The sequence below is a fragment of the Rhinolophus sinicus genome, chromosome 12 (genome assembly GCF_057876585.1).
Source record: "Rhinolophus sinicus isolate RSI-liver-muscle chromosome 12, RSI-T2T, whole genome shotgun sequence".
Taxonomy (NCBI): Eukaryota; Metazoa; Chordata; class Mammalia; order Chiroptera; family Rhinolophidae; genus Rhinolophus; species Rhinolophus sinicus.
The window spans coordinates 15,064,070-15,076,770 of NC_142512.1; the positions used below are offsets into that span (position 1 = coordinate 15,064,070).

Below are 12,701 nucleotides of genomic sequence, written 5' to 3' on the forward strand. Positions count from 1 at the left end.
TTCCCCATCCCACATTTAGCGGTCCCCTGGTACTAATTGGTAGTCTGCTAATTAGCCTCATTGTCAGCACTAAGTGCCTCTTTCCCTAGGGGCCCATTACCTCATTAACTGTAGAGTGGGGTGGAGGCAGCAGCTGGATGAGCCAGGGGCTTGGTGGGCTCCTGCTTCACATTGTTGGTCTATCTGCCCCCCACCCCACATTAGTCCTGGAGTTTCTTCATTGGAGGGCATGACAGTGCAGGGAAAAGAGCAGTGGGCTTGGAATCAGAAGAGTTGGCTCTACAACCAGGATGAAGAGAATGAATCCAGCCTCCTAAAGTGGATGGGAAATCTTTTTCGTGGCGCCTCAGAGGCCGTCGGCTGCTTCAGGATGAAGCTGAACATCTCTTTCCCTGCCAGAAACTCATTAAAGTGGATGATGAACGCAAACTTCGTACGTTTTATGAGAAGTATATGGCCACAGAAGTTGCTGCTGATGCTCTGGGTGAAGAATGGAAGGGTTATGTGGTTCAAATCAGTGGTAGAACGACAAACAAGGTTTCCCCATGAAGCAGGGTGTCGTGACCCATGGCCGTGTCCGCCTACTCCTGAGTAAGGGGCATTCCTGTTAATAGACCAAGGAGGACTGGAGAAAGAAAGCGCAAATCGGTTCGGGGTTGCATTGTGGATGCCAATCTGAGTGTTCTCAACTTGGTCATTGTTAAAAAAGGGGAGAAAGATATTCCTGGTCTCACTGATACTACTGTGCCTCGTTGCCTGAGGCCCAAAAGTGCGAGCAGAATTCGCAAACTTGTCAATCTCTCTAAAGAAGATGATGTTCGCCAGTATGTTGTGAGAAAGCCCCTAAACAAAGAAGGTAAGAAACCTAGAACCATAGCACCCAAGATTCAGCATCTTGTTACTCCAGGAGTCCTGCAACACAAACGTCGGCGTATTGCTCTGAAGAAACAGCAATAAAATAAGGAAGAGGCTGCAGAATATGCTAAACTTTTGGCCAAGAGAATGAAGGAGGCCAAAGAAAACACCAGGAACAGATTGCCAAGAGACGCAGGCTATCTTCTCTGAGAGCTTCTACCTCTAAGTCTGAGTCCAGTCAAAAATGAGATTTTCTAAGAGTAACAAATAAATAAGATCAGACATAAAAAAAAAAAAAAAAAGTGGATGGGAGACCGTGAGGGTGACTGAGCTTGTGCAAAATGTTCACTCATCCCCCAGGGGTTCCACAATTTGTCTTTTTTCATTTTAAACACATTTTTTTTTTCAATTTTTATTGGGGAATATTGGGGAACAGTGTGTTTCTCCAGGTCCTATCAACTCCAAGTCATCGTTCCTCAATCTAGCTGTGGAGGGCGCAGCCCTGCTCCAAGGCCAGTCACTGTCCTCAATCTTTAGTTGCAGGGGGCACAGCCCACCATCCCATGCAGGAATCGAACCGGCAACCTTGTTGAGAGCTTGCGCTCCAACCAACTGAGCCATCCGGCCACCCCAATTTGTCTTATTTTTAATATATTAACTTTTCTTCATGCCTAATCCAGGACTTCTTCCACCTCATTGACTTTCTTTAAGATTTTATTATGGATATATACATATATACATATATATGAGATATATATATGTGATATATATATATATATATATATATATATATATATGTAGTCAGCATGGGGCCAATCTTGTTTTTCTACCCTCCACACCCCCCTGATTACACTGTCTCTTGAGGTTTGGAGGTTTAGCCTGTCCCTATGATCTTAATTTGCTCATTCAATTCAATATCTCTTTATTAAACACTGCTTATGAGTCAGGCATTATTAGTAAGTTTATTAAGGAACTAGTATATGCCTAGTGCTTTACATACCTAATTTTATTTTATCCTACCCTCCCTGTTATTATCTCTATTTTACAGATGATAGAATTGAGCCTCAGAGAGATTTAATGACTTGTCCAAAGCACTAACTTCAAATTCAACGTTTTTTCCTACCATCCCATGGTCTTGACCTTGAATTTCTATATATCACTATACCTACCCGGACAACAGAGGGCTTCATTCACTTATGTGTTACTGAACCTCTAGTGGGTGCCAGGCCCTGTGCTGAACATAACTGGCATAATTTCTGCCTTTTCTTTTTTAAGTGTTTTTCCAGGACCCATCAGTTCCAGGTCTAGTAGTTTCAATCTAGCTGTGGAGGGTGCAGCTCACAGTGGCCCACATGGGGCTCGAACTGGCAACCTTGTTGCTAAACACTCCAACCAACTGAGCTAACCAGTGGCCCCATAATTTCTGTCTTTAAGGAGATTTAATAGACATTTATAATTTAAAGCGATAAATGTTACCATGGGTTTAAGACAGGCAAAAAACAGAAGAGCCAAACAGTCTTAGTGAGTCAAGAAAGGCTTCATAGAGGCGGTGATTTAGACACGTAGGACAAAGCAAAGGACAGTGAGAGTGGCCATGGTTAGACTTCCAGGAAGAAGAAACAGAAAGTGCAAAGGCTGGAGGAGGGTCTGTTGAATTCTGAGAACTGAGAGTAGAGGATTTCAGTATGGCTAGAATATGAGAGATTTGGATGGTGGAATGTTGAAAAACAAGGCAGGAGAAGCAGGCAGAATCTTGAAGGCTTTGATACTGCACTTTAACTCAAAAGACAGTAGGGAGCCAGTGAAGAGTCTCAAATAGGAGAATGACATCAGATTTGAGTTTTAGAAAAATCACTCTGGGTATGGAGAATTGATTTAAGGAGGTTGGGTAGGGAGACCAAGTAGGAGGCTGATAAGTGTAATGGAGGTGAGTGGGGATTGATTGTGCCTTGGACAAAGACAATGGCAAGGTAAATGGGAGGGCAGGGAAGCAAAACTGAATGAAGGTGCATCTGAAAGTGCTAAGGAGGAGGGTCCAGAAAGAAGGGTGTTAGCCCCTTTCCAAGGACTTTTTATTCAAACTCTCCTAAATAAGGTTTACATTAAGGCTGGTGGTGGGCTCTTACAGAGATAATACTGTTGCCAGAAGTGATTTTGGGATCAGTCTTCTCCAACAGGAAAAGAAATGCCCAGAGAAGCAAAGCAACTTGCTCAAGGTCACACAACATGTCAATGGCAGAACATGACTCCTTGTTCTTTACTTAGCATTACTCAGCCTCCAGTGAAGCTAAATGGCTGGGGGTGCTGTGCCAACATGCCTAGACCTAAGATTTGAAGGGGTTGGCCATAGATTCCTTCTCCTCTCCTCCGTCTCTCCCTGCCATCTTTTCCCCCACGCGGGGCTTCAGTGATCAATCAAGGAATTACTGTTGAAACAGTTCCTTTATGCATAACAAGAGGTGCAGAGATTAAGGTATGCGGTAAGAGTCCCTATCCAGAGATCTGAGATTCCCCTCCTCAACACTTCACTCCCCACTCCAGCTCTGGAAGGGGATAAAGGGCTTTCTGGAGGCAGCCAGCCCCACCCCCTCCAATCCCCAACTCCCAAGTGGTATCTTCAGCCAAGTTCTCACTGAGAGGCTCCTCCCTCACAGGCTCCAATGTTGCCATGGCAATTAGGTGGGTGGACAGCCCATACTATCTAGAGGCCACCTAACCCTCGCGTGGGGAGTTACCATAACAACCCCCTCTGGTACTAGAGGGGGTTGGGTCCCGCCCCCTTCCTCCGCAAGTAGAGAGGTGGGTGGCTTGATTGGCAGCTGGGCACACGAAAGAGGAGGGAAAGACAAGGAAAGGCGTCAAAGGAGAGCTAAGAAGGAAATGGGGGAGAGAAAAAAAGCAAAAAATAGGGAAAGGGAAGTGAACGTGTGTGCGCACGCGCGGGAGCTGGTGGGCGAGCTCCGCGGCCGCCTCGGCCACCGCCCACTTTTTTCACGCCAGGCTCGCGCGGTCGCCCAGTCCTCGCACGCGCCTTTCGCTGTCTCTCCTGCGCCTGCGCGCAGGTGTCGGTGCCTGGGGGTGGGGGGAACCCGGCGCGCTCGCGTCACGTTCTGTCGTCCGCCCTCCCGGCGCTTGGCTACACCGCGCCTGCGCAGGAGAGTCGGGAGGCTCGGGTTGCAGGCTGCCGGACGATAGATAGCTCCTGTCAGCCTGTGGGTCGGTCCTCCCGCCGTCCCTCCCCCTCCCCGTTCCCTGGGGGAGGCGCGGTGGAGTCCGCCCCCAGGATCCCCCGATGGGGGAGAAGCGGCGACGGCGGCAGCGGAATAACCGATCCGGAGCGTGAGCGGCCCCAGGCCCCCATTCCCCGCGGAGACCATGGGCGACCCAGCCCCCGCCCGCAGCCTGGACGACATCGACCTGTCTGCTTTGCGGGTGAGCGCGCCGCCCCCCAGCTTCGCTCCGGTTCCTGTCCCTGCCGCAGGGGAGCGGGTAGCTGCACGCCTCATGTGCTCCCCGGGCGCCCCCTCCGCCAGCCCAGTCCCCCTTGGTGACCCCCGCCCCTTTCCTGGGCGCCCGCCGCTGCTGTGCCCCTGCCCTCTGCTCCCCTTCTCCACTAGCTGCAGATTCTGGGAGCCAGTTCAGCCCCCACCCGGTGGTGCCCCGCCCCCACACTATCTCCCACCTCCACCTTTGCTCAGGTTCCGGACCCCCTGCCTCCAAGGTGATTGAGGGTCAATCCTCTGGTTCCCCTAAACTTAAGCCCCCATCATCTGCAGACTCTTTATTGTGGTGCTCCTCCCTGGCCCCCCACCTCCTCTTGGGCCTCTTTCCACCCTTGCCTTACTTATGGCTTCTTCCTCCCCCTCCTCTTTCTGGGCTTCTCGAATTTTGACTTTGCAACTGCCTTGACATCCTCCCCCTCATCAGCCTTCCTCCTCCTCGCCCACCCCCGAATTGCATCTCTCCCTGGTCGGAATTTCAGCCTCCCGTCTCCACCCCACACCTCCGACCATCGCCCTCATCCATGTTCAACTCGCCTTATTCCTTCTCTCGTGTTTCAAGTGCAGCAGTCCAGACCCAGGCATTTCCGGTCTCAGGGTCCCTGAATATTACATTACCAACTCTGCAGTAGTGTGGAGCTGGGAGGAGAGACAAGTGCACTGGGGGAAGAGGGGACGCTTTTATTCACTTCAGAAACTCTGCCATGGGCTAAGAAGAGGATGTTTATCTGTATGTACACTCAAAAAACACAGGCTGCACGTAGTCAATCCGGAGGTTTGGAAAACCTGCTGGAGAGAGGAGGAAATAATGGAGATCTCTCAAGGGAGAGGCTAATTAGAAAACGGATGAGAGGAAACTAAGCAACAGGAATTTCTTCGAAATACCTATTTATTGTTCTTCCTGGGGCGCTTGCATGCCCTCATTTGGGAGCTTTCAGCAGCATTTATGTGCTTTTCTTCAGCAAGGAGCTCTGACCTAAGGGGCAGCTTAGTGATTTCAAGGTGAATACTCCAGACTGTCATTCAAGTGGTGTTTTTGTCCTGTGGCCTCTGGGCTTTCTCAACAGGCCAAGGTGTGAGGGGAGCAGGATTTCCCCTCTCTTGGTTCGTTTCTCTGGAGGCCCTGTTTAAATTGTCTCCTGGCTTAAGAGTTAGCCAGGGAATATGGCCAGTATCGTGAAAAGGCGGTCAGCCACACAGGTGCCCCGGATATGACTAGAGGGGAGACTGGAATTGAAGAGAGCAGAGTCATGTCGTTAATTGGGTTTCTCTAGGTGACACAGTTTTTTTTTGCCATTCAGGTCATAATTTGTCTGGTGCAGTGTTGGGCTAGGAGACCTGACTTGCTCAGATAAAGTGATAAATTGCTGAGGAGGGAGACTGAGCATTGAATTTCTGTGTGTGTGTGTGTGTGTGTGTGTGTGTGTGTGTGTGTGTGTTGGTGGGGAGAGGGTCTGAAGACTTTAGAAGGGAGATTCTTAAGGTCAGTTAAAACTGTGATTCTCAAGTTAAACTAGTTGGGGTATAAAATGGTAATCCAGGCTCCCCTTGATGTGCTGCTCTCCCCACCCTTTCTTCCCACGTTGGCTGTTGATTAACTCATGCTACAGGTTCTGTGGCTGTGGTGATTGAAATACAACAAAAAAACGGGTGGGTCCAAACCATGACCTTTGGTTTAAACCTTGTGGGATTCTGCTTGGGCTTCTCTTTTCCTGTATCCTCTTCTGGTGGTTTGGCCTGGACCCTCAGCTTGGGATTTCCAGCAATTCTGCAAACACCCTCTGACCTTGGATGTGGTATTTTCCTTCCGGACTTCTCTGCTTGAAGCAAGGTTAGCCTCCTTCCTCTGTCGTCTCCTGTCTTATTCTCCTCTCTCTCCTTCTAGAGATCCCACTGACATGTTCCCAGTGCTTCTGTCTTTCCTGCCTCAGGCTTCTTAAGCAAGCATCCCCCTCTCCCCACTGCCACCCCAGTACTCTAGGGCTTGTGTCTTCTTTGAAATGGGGCTAAAGAGGGCCTGCTTCCTCCTTGCCGCTGACCTCTTCTCAGTGCCTGTCCTCTCTCCTCTACTTCACAGAGCTGCTGTGGCACCGTGGAGCAGCTAGCTCAGTCATCTCTTGCTCTGTTCCTGTGTTTTTCAGTGAGAAACTGGTAACCTGAAGAATTAATGACAAAGCATGTTTCCCCTTACATCGTGTTGCGTTGGGGGCCTGGGGAGGGGGATGGGAGAGGAACATATTCACCATTTATTAGCTGGCCTTGAAGAGCCTAAGTTGTCTTGCTTCTCTTGTTTCAAGATAAGGCTTGATGTTTCAACTGGTGATGAGAGTAATAGTCTGATATTAGGGAAGATTGAATTGCACTAATCTGTAAGCCATGTGTGGGGAGGCCAGGTGAAGCTGCCACTTTGTGACCACAGGCACACTTGACCTCTTTGAGGCTCCATTTCTCCGTCAGCACAGTAGCATGAGGTTGTATTCCTGAGTTCAAGTCCTGGCTTCCTCTGTGTGTAAACTTGGCCTTGATCCTCCTCCTCCCCTTGCTTGCTACAGATTCTGCAGAGAGCCTTAACCCCGCTGAGGCTGTTTTCTCCTCTGTGTAAGTGAGGATGGTGATAGTATTGAACTCGGAGTTACTGAGGATGCTGAGTACTTACTTAGTTCAATTCCTGGTATGTAGTGACCACGTGCTGGTCCTTATTGTTGTTAATTGTTATCAAGTGACAATCAGAGAAGCCTTCCAGGACAACTGTATGTAAAAAAAGCACTCCCCTCCCTGCTTTGTTTTTATATAAAATTTTATATAGCTCTCCCTTAGTCTGCTTTATTCTATTTCATAGTATTTATTACCAGCTGACATATATATTTATTTTCTTCAACTTTCTAAAATGTAAGTTCAGTGAAACTATGATTTCGACTGTTTTGTTCATATTTGCGTCTCCAGTGCTTAGTCGGGGCTCAAATGTTTGTTGAGTAAATGTATGTATTACTAACAAATGAAAGTTCTTAGCACAGTGCTTGCTTAGAGACAACATTCAATAAATGCCATGCTTGTTAGGCTTCTTCTTACCCCTCTTTTATAAACACACAATTAAGAATACATCTTTTCTGGGTTGTTTTGGAATCAGACCTTATCTGGTGGTAGACAGAGTTCTGGAAGCCTCCATCTGAGTGATGCCCTTGAAGTAAAGTTAGGATCATCCAAGAGAAAATTGGGGCCTCTTGTTTCAAACATTCTCTGTGTCTAAACTTGATTATGTTCCAGAAGAATCTTCTGACTTGGAACTCTTGGCTTCTCACAAAGGACAAGTGTCAGTGGAAGTTGACAGGACAAGGAGGGAACAGACCCCGGGCTGACCTCTTTCCTTTTGCATCACTCCTTTTGGTTGACCCATTTCATAAATCAAACAGCTTCTCTTTAACTGTCTAACCAGTTGGAAATTTCAGACTGCAGTGTCCTTGAAAGTATGGAGCTAAGCTCAGTGTTGTTGTATTGAAATAATAGCATGGAGTGCAGTCAGGAGGAACTTGTTGCTAGGAGGTGGTGCTGACAGAGACGTTCTTTTTCCAATGATTTTGTGTTGTTGTGTCTGTTCTTCAGAGAAGTCTCTTTCCCTTCCTTCTCTCTTCATGAGGCTGTGGAGCCAGCACCACTTGGAAAGCTGGCATTTCTGGGCATGCGTTTCTAGGCTGCTGAGCAACGTGGGACTGCTGCTGTGTTCTGATGTGCTAGCTGTCCAAATGTTGATGACAGATGCCTCAGGCAGGGGAATGAGAAACTGACCTCCTACAGCAGAAGTAATGGCATTAAGTAGTGACATTTTTCTTAGAGAATTGCAAATGGGGAGTGGGGCTGTTTTGGAGTGAAGTGAAATACTGCTTTGGCAAAATGATGGAAGGAAGATTCCCCAAATGAGGGAAGAGACACCACCACCCTTTATGCTGTGGATAGCACAGATTGCCATAGCCTTTAGTGATACATGGCAGGGTACCACTAAAGGGGAGGGTCTTTAGTGAAGGGGGAGGGGGAGGGTCTTTGGAAAAGTGAGGTTTTGACATTTAAGATAACAGTAAGAGAGTTAGTAAGAGAGCCAGTTGGTCCACCCCCTCACGCTTGCCCCAAGAGCTTGGTTAACACTATACTGTGCAGAATTCTGATTTCAGACTTGGCCTCTTCCATTCCTTTCAAGTTTGAACTGAATGCCTGAAACAGTGTCACTCACACAAGCTTGCATATGTAAAGTGTCCTCACTTGTCATCTTAGGGACGAGATGACAGGAAGTGTGCAACTGTTCTTTTCAAGTTGGCATTCTGGCATAGGTCTGTAAATAAGGAATGCAGTAACTTCTCAACCCAGAAGCATAAAACAATTCTGGGACTGGAGAGCATCTCCAGAAGCCATCTGAGAGTCTGTCTGACTAAACTTTCTGTCTCTGATAAAGTTGTGCCAGAGAAAGTAAATAATGTCCTTTCCTACATCAATCAGTCACGAGCATTGTCAGTCTGCTGCATTGAGAGTTAGGTTCTAGATACTATGGGAAGGATGTAATATTGTACTCAATACTGTACTAAGAAGCTGTTTAATCAGAGCTCGGGGAGCATTCACCTAAGAGATGCCTTTGCAAGGTCTGGCTCCCCTTTTCTGAACTGTCACTGCTTTACTCAATATCTTAGAACCCTCGAGGTCAGGACGTTTTTGTTAAACCTGATTGCCATGAATTACACTCTTTTTTTGTCATCCTGTGGTCAGTCATCTTGAAATCTGATAGCCAGGCTTTTCCCTATCCCAGCACCCACTTTATACCCCCAACTCCTTTAGTCTTTTCTTTCCTAGGTTGAAGAATAGAACAAAAAGTAATCGGGTCGTCTACTATCAAAGCATTTCGTGAATGCCCACACGACATAGACACAAGTCTTCCTTACAAGTGGAAGCTTGGACCCTGTCCACAGCCCCCATTCATTGTCTCCTTGCTCCTGTTCTTCCTGCCATTCTCCTCCCAACCAGCCAGCCCTAGACTTGAGTCTGGGATTCTCCCACTTACAGGAAGCTCCTCCAGAGGGTAGTTGAAAAGATATATGAGGTTCTTTATAAGGTAGGGAATGGTGGTAGAGGGAGGAGAGAAGAAAGGGCTAGAATATGGTGACTCAAGGAGCCCCTGGAGTTGTGTTCAGTGGCCCTACAGCCTGAAAATGTACTTGCTAACTGTGGGAAGGATGTCCTGCTCTGTTTGAGGAAAGATCTAGAACTTGGCACAGAGGACACAGTGATGAAGAAAACAGCTATAGTTTTTCTATAGTGTAGTAGTGTAGTGGGAGAGACACTGATTAAAAATCATATATAATTACATATATATGTATATATGTAATTATATATAATTTATATATATATAAATACATTTTATATCTTTATATATTTTTATATAAATATATATGTGTGTGTGTGTGTGTATGGCAAACCATGATAGGACTGTAGTAGAAAACTTCTGTATGCCATGAGAGCATATAACAATTGTTTTTAATTTTTACAAAACAAATATTTGGTTGGTTGCTTGATAGAGAAATAAATCACATATCAGAAAACCAAGTTGGCATTGCCACAGAAAGCGTAAATAGAGGTGAACCAGCAGGTAGAGTTTGGTGATGAGCAGAATTGGGAGACCCTGGAATGGGCTATTCTTAAGGCGGAGCATTTGGTCAAAAATCAAGGGCTTGAGGCCTGAGGATGGGGTGGAAACTCGAGGCTTAAATTTCCAAAAGGATTTCTTCTGAGCCTTCCTGTGGGAGGAAAAAAAGTTTGTTTATCTGTTTCAAAGGGTAAGGGCTTATGTATATGGAAAGGACATATGACCCTCATTTTTATTTAGTGGGGGGAGGGTCTCTGAGTCTGGAATCTGTGGACTCACATGTTCCCTGTCAGGGGGGGTGAATGTGCTTGTTGTCTAGAGGGCGTATGAGGGAGAAGGGCGTATCACTAATATTTTATCTTTTAATAAAAATTGTATGTATCTGGAGTCTACAACATGATGTTTTAATATACACAGTAAAATGGTTACTGCAGTCAAGCTATTATAATTACCATTCCATCTCCTCCACGTTCCCGTTGTGTGTTTATCGCTAGGTGTTCTTAGCCTGAGTGGTGGCTGGGGTTGGAAGGTAGGTAAGTCTCACAGAAATAAGCACAAGTAGGCCCAGCCTTGGGCTTGGCTCTTGTGATCTGTGGGAAGTGGGGTTTTCCTAACAGTTAGATAGATAATGTATATAAATAGAAGAGACTTTCAATTTACATTGTGTACAAATAAAGGATGAGTGGGGTAGGTGGGGGGAGTGTTACTGATTTTGCATGTTTGGAATGAAACGGTTGGGGAAGCCAGTCTCAGGCTGAATATGTTCTTGAAGGAGCCAGACTCTAGAAGCAGCTTAAATGTCAGGAGAATGGCAGAGTAGAAGACAGTGGGATGGGCTGTGAGAAGTATTTGGGGCACAGCCTGTGGGAGGAACCTTAGTGGCTGGAGAGAAATGAATGAATGGAGGAAGTGGACACTTTGCCTAAGACAAATGGTGATGGTTGGTAAGCGAGGAGGCAAGCAGACCTTCGACAGAGGAGGTAGTTAGGCCCTCACACTCTCCTGGAAAGTGCATGTCCCCATAGCAGGAGAATCTTACGGGATCACAAGTGACAGGTGAAGTGGACAGCTTCTGTCATCACAACCAGGAACCCCCTCCAACTCAGTGTGACTGAGCCAGTGCATGCGGCGAGCACGGCCTTGCCTCCTTAAAGCAGCTGCCATTAGTTTGTCTTCTGAAGGAGAATAGGACATTTTTCACACCCTCTCCCATAAGGAACCATTTGAGATGTGATCTGAAGGGTTTGGAGTGCTGAACTGCTCCTAGAACCACAGGTTTGGGGGAGTTTTTCTATGAACAGCGGTCCTTGCAGGAATTTTTCTCTAAACAGATTGAGGATCAGTAGGGCTGAATGAAGAAAATTCCACTTCCTTTAAGAATTACTTCAACTTCTGCTTTTTCCATGAAGCCTTTTTAGGCTATGCCAGCCCTCACTGTTCATGTTCTCCACCTTTCCACACACAGACCTTACAGTTTAGCATTTGGTTATATATTGCCTTGTGTTGAATAATATTCTATGATCTTGTTTTTCCTATCACTTCCTCAGATATAGGGACTGACCATGATCCATATTTCCCATTGATTCCTCACAGTGTCTACAGAAATACCGACCACATAGTAGGGGTTCATTAATCACTTGCTTGGTAAGAGATATGGGTGTAAATATTCCTGTGATTTGTCTTTTCCTTCTAGACTCAATCCCCAAACAACAAAGCATGCCTTGCATAGGAGGTCTGAGAGTTAAGTTTGTGAGCCTGTTGCAACGATGTTGCTAACCTTTTTTGATATCAGAGGGATTATTCATTATGAATTTGTACCAACTGGACAAACAGTTAACCAAGTTTACTATTTGGAAGAGCTGAAAAGTCTGCGTGAAAAAGTTAGACGACTTGAACTTTTCACCAACAATTCACAGCTCTTGCATCACAACAATGCACCAGCTCACAGGGCACTGTCTGTGAGGGAGTTTTCAGCCAGTAAACAAATAACTGTATTGGAACATCCTCCCTACTCACCTGCTCTGGCCCCCAATGACTTCTTTCTTTACTCAAAGATAAAGGAAATATTGAAAGGAAGACATTTTGATGACATTCAGGATATCAAGCATAATATGACGACAGCTCTGATGGCCATTCCAGAAAGAGTTCCAAAATCGCTTTGAAGGGTGGACTAGGCGCTGGCATCAGTGCATAGCTTCCCAAGGGGGGTACTTCGAAGGTGACCATAGTGATATTCAGCAGTGAGGTAGGTAGCACTTTTTCTAGGATGAGTTCGCGAACTTAATTGTCCAACCTCGTATGCTGGGCACCTGCACAACACAAAACAACACAGGTACTTAGTGCTTTTCAACTGTGGTGGCCCTGCCTTCCAGCGGGTGTATGGAAATGTTGAGGAGGGAGGCCTTGGAAGTATTAATAGCATTTAGCATGTGGGGATCGGGGGTGTTAACCACCATGCAAAGTCTGGGCAGCACATTGAAAAATTGTGTTTTCACCCAAATTTCCAATACTGCCTCTTGTGAACTTGTTAGGGACGAGGGAAAGGTCAGGTGAAGGGCTAAACAGGTTTCTTGCATGAAGTCGGAAGTAGATCCAAAGTCACCTCTTTGACTTCTTTTGGGTGGGAAGAAGAATGTAGGTTCTAAATTACTTTTCTGCATGGCACATATCTCTTCCAAGACCTTTTATTTGTCTGCCAGCTCACCTCAGGAGGTGAAATGGGC

The 12,701-nt window shown here is 46.4% G+C and overlaps 1 protein-coding gene and 1 pseudogene across 17 annotated transcripts in view; both read left to right on the plus strand.

The window, feature by feature from the left end:
- The first annotated feature begins 124 nt into the window (after positions 1-124).
- Positions 125-1,157, plus strand: LOC109436492 (small ribosomal subunit protein eS6 pseudogene; annotated as a pseudogene).
- Positions 1,158-3,993: 2,836 nt separating this feature from the next.
- MINK1 (misshapen like kinase 1) overlaps positions 3,994-12,701 on the plus strand; it is a 50,738-nt gene continuing 42,030 nt past the window's right edge. For 8 of the 17 annotated variants that reach the window (XM_074320918.2, XM_019715111.3, XM_019715112.3 and 5 more), the window contains exon 1: positions 4,009-4,287. In XM_074320918.2, the coding sequence (XP_074177019.1) occupies positions 4,231-4,287 (57 nt within the window). In that variant the 5' untranslated portion in view covers positions 4,009-4,230. Of the gene's footprint in view, positions 4,288-12,701 lie in introns of all 17 variants that reach the window. The other 9 variants (XM_019715107.3, XM_019715108.3, XM_019715110.3 and 6 more) reach the window with 4 other exon arrangements.